The sequence below is a fragment of the Sorex fumeus genome, unplaced genomic scaffold, assembly GCF_029834395.1.
Source record: "Sorex fumeus unplaced genomic scaffold, SorFum_2.1 ptg000008l, whole genome shotgun sequence".
Classification (NCBI taxonomy): Eukaryota; Metazoa; Chordata; class Mammalia; order Eulipotyphla; family Soricidae; genus Sorex; species Sorex fumeus.
The window spans coordinates 2,377,844-2,394,816 of NW_026606065.1; the positions used below are offsets into that span (position 1 = coordinate 2,377,844).

At 40.9% G+C, this 16,973-nt stretch overlaps 1 protein-coding gene across 1 annotated transcript in view; it reads left to right on the top strand.

The window, feature by feature from the left end:
* Positions 1-16,973, top strand: part of ME1 (malic enzyme 1) — a 125,585-nt gene that overhangs the window by 32,351 nt on the left and 76,261 nt on the right. Inside the window, exon 4 of the mRNA XM_056110023.1 lies at positions 13,249-13,324. Within this exon, the coding sequence (XP_055965998.1) occupies positions 13,249-13,324 (76 nt within the window). The remainder of the gene's footprint in view (positions 1-13,248; positions 13,325-16,973) is intronic.

Genomic DNA, 16,973 nt, shown 5'->3' on the forward strand with positions numbered 1-16,973 from the left:
CCAGGATGGGAGATGCATGTTGAAAGTAGACTAGAGACCGAACATGACTGCCACTCAATGCCTCTTTTGCAGACCACAACACCCAAAAGGAGAGAGAGAACAAGAGGGAATGCCCTGCCACAGAGGCAGGGTGGAGGGATGGGTACTTGATCATTGTATAACTGAAACCCAAGCACAAAAATTTGTAAGTCTACAACTGTACCTCATGGTGTTTCGCTAATGAAAATTATTAAAAAAAAAAAAAGACTAGGACTACTTCTCACTGATCCATGCTCCTTACTGTATCTTTTTTCAGAATCCTCATCCAAGTGCCACAGTTTCCTTAGATGCATAATGTATGAACATTGTGGCCAAGAGAATCTCACCAGACCCAATCCCAGAGGTTTTTATACCACTGGACAGTGTTTTATAGTCAAATTCGGGTTAGGCGATTTGATGTTTTCCTTTTATAAAAATAGAAGATACAGTGTGAAAGGACGTAGGTAATGGAGAATCTGCATGGGTGGGTTTGTTTCTGAGAAACAACCTGATGATAGATGATCAGGATGATGGAGACAGCTATGAAAAATAAATTCAGAAATTAATTTTCTTAAAATTATTCATGCAGTTTTTGCCCCAGGGAAAGTCTTTTTAACTATCCCTGTCAATCGTAGAGCTCTAAAAGCAAGACAGGAAGTGGAGCTCTGTTTAAGAATTGGTTGTGGGGACAAAAATGGTTGGTAACTCATCCAATGGTACTTCTGGAATATTCTGTTAAACAAAATGTCACAAATACTAATCAGAGTCAGGGAAAGGACATGAAGCTGACTCTTCTAGGAAGAAACAGCACTGTAGCACTATCCTCCCGTTGTTCATTGATTTGCTCGAGCGGGCACCAGTAACATCTCCATCGTGAGATTTGCTGTTACTGTCTTTGGCATATTGAATACGTCATCATAGGAAGCTTGCCAGGCTCTGCCATGCGGGTGGGATATTCTCGGTAGCTTGCTGGGCTCTCCGAGAGAGATGGAGGAATCGAACCTGGGTCGGCCACGTGCAAGGCAAACACCCTACCCACTGTGCTTGATCCTCCTCATCTACCGTGTACCAAACATTGTTAGGTTCTTAAAATAACGAACAAAATATGGAATAATTTTGTTTCGTGAAGCATATGATCCAGTGGAAAAGATAGACTGTTAAGTATTTACGACAAACACTACAATGGGTGAGTACAGGGTGCTTTGGAGGCTGCAAACCAAAGGAGTGAAACTTAGATGCAGTTCACATAGGAAGCCTTTTGGGAACTCTTTTGGGAATGCAGGTAATGTTTAACTTTACCACTTAATTTTCCCAAGGTTTTATTGATATGATAATAATAAAGCTTATGCTTTTTGAAAGCATATTTTTTTATATGCTGGAAAGTTTTAAGGAAAATAATGAGAGATTTCCAGAGATAGCATAATTTTGAATTTGTGCCAGAGTTGGTCAAAATCTGAGAGAAAAATATGCATTATTTGACTTATGGAGTGGGATTGTGTATGGAATTAGTTTCTTAAGACCCAGCAGTGACAGTCATCCCTGGAAAATTTTTTGAAAAGTGACCTTACATCAAAGGAATTTGCTTCAACTGTAGTTGGCAGTATGTCAGATCTGCCCCTGTGGCTTCTATTTGTCTATTGGTGAGTTTTCTTTCTACGATCTTGGAGGAAAAGGACTGCTTAAGGACAATGCCTGCCACCGTGTTCCCTTCTTTTAGATTACTAAGGAACTGTTTTTGTCATTCTTAGCATATGTAGATGCAATTCTGTCCATTTTCTTCAGTTAAGAAAATGAGATTCATTGTTGGATTGGTTTGATCACTAGTTTGAAATTTTTAGATAAACTAGCCTGAAAAAATATAGACTTCTAAAGAAAAGACCAGAAGAAGGAGATGCTTCTGGAAAGAATGCCCAAGGTTAAGACTATGTGATTTACTTTTTAATTATTCTAAAGGAAACTGAGGACAGACTTTTAGCTAAGAAGCTCTTTTACCCCCAAATGCTGTTTAATGTGAAGTGAGAGTAGAAGAATTGTGCAAAATTTAGTCAGCTTATAGTAACAGCAGTATAATTTATGAACATTGTTATATTACATGAATGGAGAGATTCACTAAAGATTTTGGACATGAGATCATGAATACTCAGTCGGTAAATTACATGCAAATATTTGGGGCAAATACTAATGATCTGAGTAAAACATTTTATGTATAGGATAATCGAATTCTTTTTTGTCTCTGCTTTTATTATCGTTTCTTGTACTTAGTTCTCTTCTCGCATGAAAAGTGGTGACCTTCGAGTTTACTTTCATCATCATTCAGTGTCTCTGTGATATCCGCTGTTGGATCCCGTTGCATAGTCAGTTTATATTGGCCCTGGGGATGACACTCATTCCATGGGCATCATGTAACTGGGGGATTTTCCCTTTGCATTGCCAATAAACATTTGATGGGATGTATGTATTTTCCCTTAAAAGTGAGAAGAAAAGCGCTTTCACTTTTTTCACATCATTGCTGTTGGTTAACTTTGCAAGAAGCTGAGTCTCCTAAATGTGAGACAGAGTAACTGCTTAATTCTGGCAGTTTAATAAATCAAACAGAATAAGATGCATTGATTTTGGTATCAGACTGTAACCTTTTTTTTATTTTATATTTATTTATTTTTTAATAGTGAGGCACCATGATGTACAGTTGTAGACTTAGACATTTTTGTGCTTGGGTTTCGATCATACAATGATCAAACACCCATCCCTCTACCAGTGCGCATTTCCCACCACCTCGGATCCCAGCATCCCCTCCCCCCCCCAGCCCCCATCCCACCCTGCCTCTGTGGCAGGGCATTTCCCTCTCTCTCCTTTTGAGTGCCATGGTCAGCAAAAGAGGCATTGAGTGGCAATCATGCTTGGTCGACAGTCTACCCTCAGCATGCTCTCCCATCATGGGCGGATCCTCCCAACACCCTTTATTTGGTGTTCCCTTCTCTTTCTGAGCTCCCCCTTCCCCTAACATGTGTGGTTGTCCTCCGGGTCATTGAGTAAAATTCCTGGTACTAATCTCTGCCATACTTGGGTGTTAGTTTCCTATTTTGTTACTTTATGTTCCCCAGATGAATGCAATCTTTCTATGTCTATCCCTTTCTTTCTGAGTCATTTCGCTTGACATGACACTTTCCATGTAGTACCACTTGTATGTAAACTTCATGACTTCATCTTTTCTAACAGCTACATAGTACTCCATTGTGTAAATGTGCCAGAGTTTCTTCAACCAGTCATCTGTTCTCGGGCACTCAGGTTTTTTCCAGATTCTGGCTGTTGTAAAGAGTGCTGCAATGAACAAACAAGTGCAGATGTCACTTCGACTATACATTTTTGCCTCTCTGGGATATATTCCCAGGAGTGGTATTGCTGGGTCAAATGGGAGCTCAATTTCTAATTTTTTGAGAATCTTCCATACTGTTTTCCAGAAGGGCTGAACCAGTCGACATTCCCACCAACAGTGAAGGAGTGTCCCTTTCTCACCACATCCGCGCCAGCACTGTTTGCTTTTGTTCTTGTGGATATGGGCCAGTCTCTGTGGTGTGAGGTGATACCTCGTTGTGGCTTTGATCTGCATCTCCCTGATGATTAATGATGTGGAACATTTTCTCATGTTTCAGACTGTGACCTTTTAAAAATTGCTTATACTCATTTTAGCTTCTGTTTCATGGCTGTGGAATATCTTTACTTCAGTGTAATACCATATTCAAAGTATTTAATTTTCCCTATCATGTATTTGTGTTGCTTTCTTTTTACTGAAATAATGTTTTAAAGAAACAAATACAAAATACTGCTGTAGGTATAGAATAGACACAAGGTAGGTGAGGTTCACTGGTTTACTCCCTTTAAAGTAAAACTTTAGGATTTTCTGTGCTCTTTTTTTTTCTAATTTAGATTTTTGTTAGTGAAACACCATGAGGTTCAGTTGTAGATCTACAATTTTTTTTTGCTTGGGTTTCAGTTATACAATGATCGAACACCCATCCCTCCATTCTGTGCTCTTTTTTCTCCTCATATGTTATCTTAGACTAGTATTAATCACAATCACAAATCATCCTAGTATTAAATGCTAGTATTAATATGACTCAGAATTCCCAGTGTCACAAAAAACCTTGAATACATCTTCTTCAATCTTCCTAAACATTTTAATTTTAATACTTAAAGGCTGAATCACTTGTATTTTATTTAGTTTTGATTGGGCCTTCAAAAATAATGACCTTTTCACTCCTTGAATATTCCTATCACTGTATCACCGTTCACTGTCATCCCGTTGTTCACTGATTTACTCAAGCGGGCACCAGTAACGAATCTATTCGTCCCAGCCCTGAGATTTTAGCAGATTTTATTTACTCGTCTTTCCCAGTAATTGGAGGCTCTTTCAGGGTCAGGGGAATGAGACCTGTTATAGTTACTGGTTTTGGCACGTCAAATATGCCACTGGGAGCTTGCCAGCCTCTGCCCGTGTGGGCGGCATACTCCGGGCTCTCCGAGATATAATATATATATTGTATCGTAGATCTATGATTTTATATATATATCTCGATCTACGATTTGTTGTCTGCTGTCTGAACTCCATTAAACATGGTGTGGTAATTATGAAAAATGGGTAGGAAGTGTCTTTTTTTTCTTTTTTTTTTGTAGGAGTACTGCTATTTATTCAGCCACTGATTAGCTGATTGAATTGGGCAAGAACTCCACCTTAATTTATTTTTATTTCTTTTTCTTTTTATATTTATTTATTGAATCACTGTGGGAAAAGTTACTAAGCTTTCAGGTTTAAGTCTCAGTCATACAATGATCAAACATCTTTCCCTTCACCAGTACTCATTTTTCACCACCAAGAACCCCAGTATACCCACCCCCACCCCTCCAAATGACTGTGAGGCAGATGATTTCTACTTAACTCTTCTCTACATTGATTACATTCATTATTTCGACAAAAGATGCACCATTATTGTTTTAGAATTTCCCCCCAAACAATCAGAATTGCTGAAAAGGCATGGTGAAATATTTTGTCTTCTATAGCTGGTTATGAGAATCAAATAACGTCACGCGACCACAATTTCGGATTTCTGCAGAGAGCCAGATAATTATGAGATTGGTTTCTGTGTGTCTGGTGTTGTGGCCGTGCCGGAGAGCCTCTTGTGGGGGGCAACTCGTGACCTCGGTAGGGCGTGAAGGACGAGCCAGTACCGCCCCCCTGGTAGGAAGTGTCTTTTGATGTGTCGGTCTAGAAAGCAGCCTGGAGCGGGGCAGCGGTTGGGTAGTGGGGGTCAGCTGCTGGGGCTGGGTCCCTTGGGGCTGGGAGGGCTCTCACCCACCCCACTGTGGGGCACCCCGAGTGAAAACAGCCTGGCCCGGAGTCCGGTGGCATGGTTATGGGGGCCTCATTTTATACTCATTTTATACTCCCAGAGGAACAACCGTGAGTTCTGGGGGATGGTCACTGAGAAGCTTATCTGGTGCGGGCAGGGTGTGCTTATGGGTGTGACCCCTGGGTCACCTAGACTGGGGGAAGCGGGCAGAGGATCTCTGCTCCCAGTCCTGTTGAGTCCAGAGTCCAAGGTCCCAAAGTTCCTCGTTACTTGCGTTCCAGGGGACTTCACTCCTGCGTGAGGCTCCGCCCGAGTGTCCAGAAAGCATCCTGGACCGTGGTGGCAGTTGGGGAATGGAGGTCGGCTGCCAGGGCTATAAATGTAAAAAAATCTCTTGTCTCTTTTTCCTTTTTCATCATTTTCGTCATTTAAATTATTTAATCATCTTGACTACCCTTAAAATATTCTTTAGAATTTTATTATGCTAAACTTAATTCAATTGAAAATATTATAGGACTTTGATAAAATGAGTACCAGGTTTTTTTTTTAATTGAATCACCGTGAGATGCAGTTACAAACTTTCATGATGACATTTCAGTCCTACAGTGATCCCGCACCCATCCCTCCACCAGTGCACATTTTCCACCACCGATGTTCCCAGTCTCCTTCCCGCCACCCCCACCACATCCCACCCCCTGCCTCAGTGGCAGTACATACCTTCTTACTCCCTCTCCATGGGGCATGATGGTGTGCAGTTCAGATACTAAGAGGCCATCATGTTCGGTCCTTAGTGTACTTTCAGCACACATCTTCCATCCTGAGAGATCCCTCCAGCCATGATTTTCTTAGTGGTTCCTCCTCCATCCCAACTGCCTTTTCCCCCAGCACGTGAGGCCAGCTTCCAAACTGTGGAGCCATCCTCCTGGCCTTTATCTCTACTGTCTTTAGGTGTTAGTCTCATGTTATGTTACTTTGTATTCCACAAATGAGTGCGGTCATTCTGTCTGTCCCTCTCTTCTTACTCATTTCACTGAACAGGATACTCTCCATGTCTACCCACTTATATGCAAATTTCACGATTTCATCTTTTCTAACCGCTGCATAGTATTCCGTTGTGTAGATGTACCAAAGTTTCTATGATCAGTCATCTGCTCTCGGGCTAAGTACTGGGTTTTGACTAACGAAGAAACATATTCCTTCCTCCAAATTGTAAAAAAAACATTGTTTTCTCCAACTTGCATAAATTTGAACCTTTAGGGGACTGGTTTGTGGCTTAAGTGGTAGAGCAGTACATGCATTACATGTACGAGGACCTGGGTGTAATCTTCCTAAATTTTTTTTTCTATCTATTCCTTAACTCATGTCACTCTCAGATAACCCCCAAATTATACCTATTGATCATATAACTCCTGAATATTCTGCACCTTAGAATTTTCTTTTCTTTTCTTTCTTTCTTTCTTTCTTTCTTTCTTTCTTTCTTTCTTTCTTTCTTTCCTTTCTCTCTCTTTCCTTCCTCCTCCTCCTCCTCCTCCTCCTCCTCCTCTTCTTCTTCTTCTTCTTCTTCTTCTTCTTCTTCTTCTTCTTCTTCTTCTTCTTCCTCCTCCTCCTCCTCCTCCTCCTCCCCCTCCTCCTCCTCCTCCTCCTCCTCCTCCTCCTCCTCCTTCACTATAGTGCTTTGCCTACCATTAGTGCTACTATCACGTCAAAACTATTTTTCTCTCCTTACTGTTTTCTTTCTATTACAATGCAGATATTTCAACTTTAGGACTTCTTAATCTAATAAGATTTATAAAAAGATTAAGTATGTGGCATTTTAAGTTCTATAGCAACATAATAAGATTGAGGAAAAAACAACAAGAGTTTGTGGTATTACAGAGATTCCAAACACAGCTGGAATGTGGGTCAGGAAATATTTCCAAGATGTTGAAGGCATCACTTGCACTGCCTCTGATCAGTAACTAAGAGCTAGTCTAGCAGTTAAGAGGAGCTAGAGGTGTTGGGGTAGAGCATCAATGAAGTTTTAAAAGATCACTCAGAATTGGAAACTAGTTGGTTCTTAGGAAGAATTAGTTGATCAGATGTTAAGAGTCACGGTCACGGTCCTCCCGTTGTTAATTGATTTGCTCGAGTGGGCCCAGACTTGTTACTGTGTTTGGCATATCGAATACGCCACAGGTAGCTTGCCAGGCTCTCCGAGAGGGGAGAGGGGTGGAGGAATTGAACCCGGTCAGTCCTGTCGGCTGCATGCAAGGCAAACGCCCTACCGCTATGCTATTGCTCTAGCCCATGTTAAGAGTAAGGCTTAACAATATGTGATACTAACCAGGGAGAGGGAGACTACACAGGAAGGTGGCTAGTATAAATGTTGGTGCCCCTGTGGAGTCAAGAGACATTCTTTTGGTGAGCTCTTTGCTTCAGAGATTGGAATATTAGTGAGTTGGTGAATTCTGTATCTGTGCAGGGAGGGTACAAGATTAGTTTCATGCAAGAGGACTGATGAAACACAAGAATTGTTACAATAGAAACTTGCATAGAAAATGTCAAATGAAATAAACATTCGGGGTGTTATCTGAGAAAACATGAAGAAGTAGGAATATTATCTCATGTAAAAAAACCTGTTTTGAGAATGGAACATATACAGTGTTAGAGGTTATGAGAAAAGTTTGAACTCTGTACATGAGAAAATGATCCGCTTTTTAAAATTGTCTGTTTGAACATGCAGCAAACACGAATGCATGGTGATTTTAATGGCCCTGCTTAGTATACTTTGAGTAAAAGAAACATTTCAATTTAATCATGAAGAAAAATTGCTTATGACTATATCAATCATTTTAAATATGATTGGAGGGACTGAGCCCATGCTTTATATTCAGGACATCTGGGTTTGATCCCCAGTACTCCATGCTGCCTGAGTATGACCAGCATGCACAGAACTGGAAATGATCCCTAAGCTCCCCTGGGTGTGGCTGGAAAATGCTTTTGTGTAGATTTTAATTTCATATCTATATGTGAGTGATGCATTTTCTTGTGTAAATTTTTAATGTTGATAGTTCTGTAGGTTGAAAGTCAGTGTTTCATGCTCTTATGCTAATGTGAGCCATTTCTATGCTAAAACACTCTTGTATATCTCAGGTTTCTGATCTGGGAGGCATTTTGAGTGGTTTCACAAGTTATTCTCCTAAGATACTTGTTGTTTGTAGGACATTATAGATATTTTATTCATTGAGTCCCCTTCAAGAGGATTTGTCACAAATTTACTCCATGTAAAAGCTTACAGATAGTTAAAAAGCTCTTTTACTGAAGTTGTACTCATATCTTTGGATAATAAAACTTGACATTTAGTTGTTAATATTTGACATTTAATTGATATGAATTTCACGCATTGTACTTCTTGTAAAAACAAAAGGGTACAATTTCCTGAGACAGTGTTACTTGGAAAACCTTGGCTAGCTAACAATTTTCTAAGAAATATTATTTAATGGCATATTTCCAAGAACATCTTAGATTATTTATCAAAATTGTCTTCTTTACCAAGCTCAAATATATTTCATTCAATTTTTATTATCTATTGCAATCCTGCTGATTGCCTAGTTGAACATGATGAATATCCAAAAGAAATATTGAACTTAGAAGGAGTTTATAGCCATTTCTGAGAAACAAATCAAATTTATATGAAATAGCAAATAAAAAAAGATTAAGAAAGCATATAATTTAGTGCCAGTAGATAAATTGATAATTTTTTTAAACCAAGCAGTTCCTACAAATCTGCCTGAAATACTATCATAATCTGATTTTGGGGTGAGGCCCCCCAAGTGGTGCCAGGGGGCAACTCCCTGAGATGCACAGCCAATTGGACCAGCAGTTCAATGTGAGAACCGAAGAATGTGGTGCTACTTAGAATCTTCCAAGTGTGGGATTCCCTTGGCCACCAGGACCGCACTTGGAGGCCTCGAGAGTGACACACGGTGATGTCCAGAGACCATCAATGCTTGAGGATTCATTTGGTGCCAGGGATCAAACCGGAGTTGGCCTCACGCAGTGAATGCCTCTTAAATCCTGTACTATCTCTGTGCAGCCGCTTGTAATTAATTTTTGTTACTTTAATAAGTCAATAAAAGTCATTTAATTTTCTAAAAAAAAATTTCTTTTTGGGCCTGGAGTGATAGCACAGCTGGTAGGGCATTTGCCTTGCATGCGGCCCACCCAGGTTCGATTCCCAGCATCCCGTATAGTATCCTGAGCACCGCCAGGACTATACGTCCTGAGTGTAGAGCCAGAAGTAACCCCTGTGCATTGCCGGATGTGACCCAAAAAGCAAAAAAAAAATTTTTTTTCTTTTCATATCGAATACTCTCGGTAGCTTGCCGGGCTCCCCTCTCGGAGAGCCCGGCAAGCTACCGAGAGTATTCGATATGCCAGACACAGTAACAACAAAGTCTCCAATGGAGACGTTACTGGGCCCGCTCGAGCAAATCGACGATCAACGGGAGGGCCTTTACCTTTACCTTCATAGAATTGATTTTATATTGAACCAGAGAGATACTTTGGAGGTTAGGGCACAAGAGCTCTGTCTGATCCTCTGTACCACATGGCCTCTCAGAGCAGAGCACCAATCATCACAGGTTGTAAGTCCTGAAGCCCCAGCTTCCTCATGGTCCTGAGCAATACTGAATTCTCGGGCCCTAACCCTGTTGGACCTGTCCAGTTGGCTGAGTGTCACCAAGAGTGGCCGCTGACCTCTCTGACCAGAACTTCCGAGAATCCCCTTAAAAAATAAATTTTATTGAAGTCTTATTTCTTATATACTGTCAGCACACGTTGTTGGATATTAGACATCAGGGTTGCTGATATGAGCATAAGTCACGGTCACGGTCCTCCCGTTGTTCATCGATTTGCTCGAGCGGGCCCAGTAACGTCTCCATTGGAGACTTTGTTGTTACTGTGTCTGGCATCTCGAATACGTCACGGGGAGCTTGCCAGGCTCTGCCATGCGGGCGAGATACTCTCGGTAGCTTGCCGGGCTCTCCGAGAGGGGCGGAGGAATCGAACTCGGGTTGGCTTTAGATAAGATAGCTTTAGATTCTGAAAAGAACTATGAAGATGTAAAAATGTTTTCTTTTCTGGAGACTGGTTTATAGAGGCCTATCTGAGGAACCAAAGGTTAAGTTGAGGCCTGATTGAGGAGATAAATTGAGTAGGTGGTCAGCTTGGAAGGGAAAAGTCATCCTAGCTGTAAGACAGAAGTTTGAGAGTCATCATTATGAATAGTTTTAATTTTATACTTGGCGAATGTAATTTTATTTCTCTTCATTTTTTAAAATTTATCATTGACTTCATACTAATTTAGGATTTTAGGAATTTTGTTTCATACCCTTATATCTGGATAGAATTCATGGCACCAGTCGCAAAAGTTCCAGTGTTATCTGCCATGAAAAGACTCACCTCCCAATTTTTCCACCATCCCCTGCTCCTTTTCCTCAAAGTAGCCAGGTCAAGCACGGTTGAGAAGTTATGTAAGAAGAAAGTTGACTTTGACCTTATATGTGACTCGTCAATGTCTTTGATTGGTAGATGGTGTTCCTGAGAATTAAAGATCGTTTTAATAGACTGAAGAAAGAGTGGGAGATAAGGAAACAGAGCCAATAAAATCTGCGTATCTTTGGGGCCAGAACCATAGTAGTAGAGTGGGTAGGACACTTTCCTTGAAGGCTGACCAGGTTTAGGGTAAATCCTGATCCTGATCCTCACTTTCCATATGCTGCCTGGAGACTTGCCAGGCGTGTGATCCCTGAGCACTTCTGGGTGCTAACAATGCCAGGGGGAAAAAGAATTTGTATATCTCTGAAGGGGTAGCTAGCAAAATATTATCTTTTCAAAAGATGGGAGTTAACAGAGTAGATTGTTATGCTTATGAGAATGATCCAGAAGAGAATGAGAAAAACAGTAACAAAAAGTCTCACAATGGAGACGTTACTAGTGCCCGCTCGAGCAAATAGATGAAAACCAGAAGGACAGTGCTACAGTGCTATTATAGAGATGAGATCAGCAAAGTCCAGATTGTGAGATGTTTAACAGACAAGTTACAAGGTGGTGTTGAGGGGTAATTTATCACTTGGATAAAAAAAAAAGTTGTAAATTAAGGAAATGTACAATAAAAGTCATGGTAGTGGTTACTCTTGGGAGAGAGGGGTTTGGTTGGGAGAAAACCAAACATCTGGCTGGCTTCTGGGTAGCTGACTAGAGTCTCACTATTTAAATGGTCATAAGTTATATAAAAGGGTCGTTGCCTTACAATAAGTCAATAGTTTGTATATTTACTATATGTGGCACTTAGCATTTGCATCTATTCTGCCAAAACAAAATTGTATTGTAAAAAATAAATTGTAAGTAGTTAAATTTATTGAAAATTTTAAAGTTGCTCATTAGAATTTCATGGGAAATGTGGGGACATGAATGGGAAGTAAAAACTGGAGGAGGAATGGGGAAAGTAGTGTACAGATATTGGTGGAAAATCTAACAGCATACAAACTTCAGCCAAAGTTACAAATAGGAGCAGTAAGTAAATTTCACGTGAAAGAACTTGGCTGCATCAATCTGTCACTTCAGTTGTTTCCACATTGTAAATGAATCTCATCTTCCCATTATAAATGTGTACTTAATGAAATACATAGAAAATATATACTTTTACAGGCTGAGTTATTTTTCAGAATATTATTTAGTAAAGTACAATACATGAATCTGAATGGAATTGATAGGAATCTGTCCTCCCATTGTTCACCGATTTGCTCCATGCGGGCCCGGTAACGTCTTCGTTGTGAGACTTCTTGTTACTGTGTTTGGCACTCTCTGTAGCTTGCCAAAGTCTCCGAGAGGGGCGGAGGAATCGAACCCGCCTCAGCTGGACTGGCTGTGCGCAAGGCAAATGCCCTACCACTATGCTATCACTCCATCCCGGAATTGATTACTTGATCCCCCGTTATTCATCGATTTACTCGAGCAGGTGCCAGTAACGTCTCCATTTGTCCCTGTTGCGTGCTAGTGTAGCCCAATGGTATCTGTTCATTCTAGGAACATGCAGAGCCTCAAACCGATCATTCAGGGTCTTGATGAAGAAGTCTGACTATCTTGTAGGTGGGCGTCCATGCGATCTTTTGACATCCCGTGGAATCCAGTCAGTAACAGCTCTAGTCCAGCAGTCGTCTCTAAATCTCATTACGTGTCCAGCCCATCTGATTTTTGATGCCTTGGCAAACGAGACAGTGTCCCTGATTCTTGACCGTTGACGGAGATCAGAACTCCGGATTCTATCTCTCATTTGAGTGAAGCGTGATATTCCAAGCATAGCTCTTTCGATTCCTTGTTGAGAGACCCAAATAGCGTTCTCATCCTGTTTTCGTAGGGCCCAGGTCTCTGAGGCATATGATAATGCTTTTAAAATTTCTGTATATATAAATAGTGAATGTTGGCATTCTCCTCCCTGGAGATTGGCCGGCATTTCTACCCGAGATGACTATTCTCCCCTTTTGTCCTCTGGAGAAGCCCGTGTTCTCTCTTCAGCACATCTCTCTCCTACTCTTTCATTACATTTCTTTAAATAAAACCATTTTTACTTCTTGCCCCCAATAGTGAATGTGTCTTTAGTTTAAAAAGTATTTGAGAATTTGATAAAAAATAATATTTAAGAGTCTAACAATGAACCTACCTTTATTGTGGATATTAATATGTTGCTTAAAGGAATTTCTCCCTTACAGCATTCTTTCCTCTCATTTAAGGAAGAAATCTTTACTAGTTTGTAAAAATGGAGTTAAACACAATAGAAATCTTTAGTTGTTCACAATAGTTTTAAGTAAGTTTCAAATATCTTTTCTTTCTTATTTTTTGTCAGAGGCCTCTTCATCAGTATCCACGATCAAGGACATATTGCGTCCGTTCTTAATGCATGGCCAGAAGATCATATCAAGGTAAGTTAACAAATTCTTCCACCATATTTTCCTGTGGACATTTTTATGTTATTAAGTAGCATTCACTAGCTTTCCTAGTGGATATTATCTAATGTCTGGTCCTTTGATTTTCTTGCATAGTTAGGGAATTATATTAGTGTGTATTTTAGTCTAATATCATGTAGGTATGAAATTTCCCTTTTATTTCCAATTTCTTAGTCTATTTAAAAAAATTGGCTACACCAATGGTGCTGTGTGTGGGAAGGTTACCCCTGGTGTAATGCTGGGAGGAGATATGATTCCCAGTGATTCTTGGGCACCAATCAGTGCCAAGGAGCAAAAAACAGGGGTCTCACGTGCAGTGCATTTGTTCCCGCCCTTTTAGAGCTACTTCCCCAGCCCTCTTTTTTTTTATTTAGTCTAAATCAGATATTTGAAAATTTGGGGGGTCTATCTCTGCCTTTTTTTTATTAGTGAAACACCACGAGGTACAGTTATAGACTTACAAATTTTTGTGCTTGGGTTTCAGTTATACAATGATCGAGTACCCATCCCTCCACCAGCGCCCATCCTCCACCACTGCGGGTCCCAGCATCCCTCCTACCCCCCATACCCCGCATCCCACCCTGCCTCTGTGGCAGGGCATTCCCTTTTGTTCTCTCTCTCTCTCCTTTTGGGTCCTGTGGTTTGCAAGAGAGGCATTGAGTGGCAGTCATGTTCGGTCCATAGTCTACTTTCAGCATGCTTCTCTCATCCTGGGAGGATCCTCCCAACACCCCTGCCTTTTCCAGGAAAATAAAGCCTCTGGGCGTCCCTCTTTAAGCAAACAGAAAGCCTCTGCGCTCCTGCACTTGCACCCAAAGCCACGACTGGCGTTCCCCTGCCCACACACACCCACACACATACACACCACCCCATTGTACATGCTAGGGGTGTGTTATGACCCGCATTGAGAAACCCTGATCAAGGATCAAGGGGGGTGATAAACGTTGAATAAGATCCTATTTTGTAAATTTCATTAGACAAGGTCCTACTCTTCTGTATTCAATCATCTGCTCAGTTAAGCAAGAACGTGAATGCGTTTCCTCTATCAGTGAGCTCTTAAGTAACACTCACTTCCTCAAGTGAGTTCGCTGGTGAAAATAAAAAACACACCGTGTCTGACGTTTGGCAGCTTGCTGGGTGAGAAAGCTTGACCTGAATGAACACGAGCGCCTAAGAAAGGCAGGGGCGGGGATTGTAGCAGCAGTGCCCAGTGGTGGTCACCACGGACTGCCTGAGAGTCCTTGCTCTGGAAACTGTGGCTGCACTGTACTCCACTCTCCTTGGCTGAGGACAGTAAATGCCTTCTCCTTGACTTCCTAAAATTTTAGCCCTTTTCTGTTAAGGTTACTCAGAACATTGTCTGCAACTTTTAGCTCTAAAGTCGAATAACTTAAGGTCTCTTAGTACAGAGTCACTTTAGTTGTAACTTTTTTTTTCCTTAAATATTTATTAGTGAAACACCATGAGGTACAGTTGTAGACTTACAAGTTTTTGTGCTTGGGTTTCAGTTAGACAGTGATCGAGTACCCATCCCTCCACCAGTGCCCATTCTCCATTTAGTTGTAACTTTTTGAGGTGTAGCTCCCTGAACGTTTTTACTGTTGTAGTAGCACTGTCACCGTGGCACTGTCCTCCTGTTGTTCATGGATTTGCTCGAGTGGGCACCAGTAACATCTCCATTGTGAGACTTGTTGTTACTGTGTTTGGCATATCGAATACGCCACAGGGAACTTTCCAGACTCTGCCATAGCATGCGGGTGGGCTACTCTCGGTAGCTTGCCAGACTCTCCAAGAGGGACGGAGGAATCAAACCAGTGTCAGCCAGCCACGTGCTATCGCTCCAGCCCAACTGTTGTAGTAATTTTGCTTAAAGTTAATTCACTGTGCTTTTTAAAAAAAAATTTATTAGTGAAACACCATGACGTACAGCAGTTGTAGACTTACAAATTTTTGTGCTTGGGTTTCAGTTATACAATGATCCAGTACCCATCCCTCCACCAGTGCCCATTCTCCATCATTTACATTTTTTTAGGGAGCTCAGATAGAGAAGGGAGCACCAAATAAAGGGTGTTGTGAGGATCCTCCCAGGAGGGGAGAAGCATGCTGAAAGTAGACTATAGGCCGAACATGATTGCCACTCAGTGCCTCTTTTGCAAACCACAGCACCCAAAAGGAGAGAGAGAACAAAGGGGAATGCCCTGCCACAGAGGCAGGGGGGAATGGGGTGGATGGGGGTGGGAGGGATACTGGGATCCGTGGTGGTGGAAAATGGGCAGTGGTGGAGGGATGGGTACTAGGTCATTGTACAATTGAAACCCAAGCACAAAAATTAGTAAATCACTGTGCTTTTTCACTCACTACTAAGCAAACTGGTAAAGTCAAGCACTTGTGCCTATTTCAATTTTTCCCAGTTTCTTTCCTTTCCCTGCCTCAGTTTCTCCCTCAACTTTCCCCCAACTGAATAGACTGTGTGGCCTGACCTTAATATCCTGTTCTTAAGAACTTCTCAGAAATGTATTAATCCTATGAAGTACAAAAGTCTTGACAATTGAGACGGATGTTTACATTTAAGCAAGCATGTACAGAGAGTTCTCAGAATGAGTTTTTAGGATACAGCGGATAATTTCATCAACATTCTGGTTTATTTCCCCGTGGGATCAAATTAATAACAGATTAGCAAAGGAAACTTCAATATAATAACATTTACATGAGGAACTGCACGAATTATCAGGGCCCAATTTTGGCCATGGAAAGAGGGCCATGAATCAGGGACTGGGGTAACAAGGAAAGAGGAGGATAAGACCTCACATAACGTATGTCAAAACCTGCCTCTGGGTATATGCCTGCCTTAAGATAGACGTCTCTAATTCAGTGGTCATTTCTGGAAGTCTCCTAAGTCTAGGTCATCTGCATTCTTTGAGCAACGGTAACATTTTCCCCAGTGGTCACAGGATATTATTTAGTACAATTTACTTTCCCATACCAAGATGTTATAGGTAGAAGAAAATTTCTTTTCATGAACTGTATGGAAAAAAAAACCTATCTGACCCTTTCGATGCCCACAGAATCAGAATCAGTATAGGAAATAGTTCTAGAGCATAGAGGTTGAATTACTATCCCTATAATCCTAACACCCAGGCAGTAAATAATCACTCTGCTTCCTGTACTTTTAACTTAATTAATAGTGTAGAGTTATCCTTTGAATCTTAACTTAATATTTCTGATCTTAACCATTGCTACTGTTATTTAGCTAGAGGCTGATACATTGCATGCTCTTAAAAAATAACTATGATAAATAACTTAAGAATAACACATATAAAGCATAGGTATTTGTGTTAGACAATAATATAAACCATTCATTATAAATGATAAATGCTGTGTTCATTCAGAGAAAACTAGAATAGTAAACAAATTTTTCTTGGAATAGGGATCAAACTCATCCGGGGAGCACTTGTCTTATATGTGAAAAACCTTGGGTTCAGACCCCAGCTCACCCCCCTCACCACCCCAAAAAACACAAAAAAAAATCCTTGCAAAACCAATAATTAAGTCCAGTCTTTGATCATTTGAAAAAAATAGGAGATACTGTTTTAACAAACGGACCAAATGTTGATTTGTTCAGGAA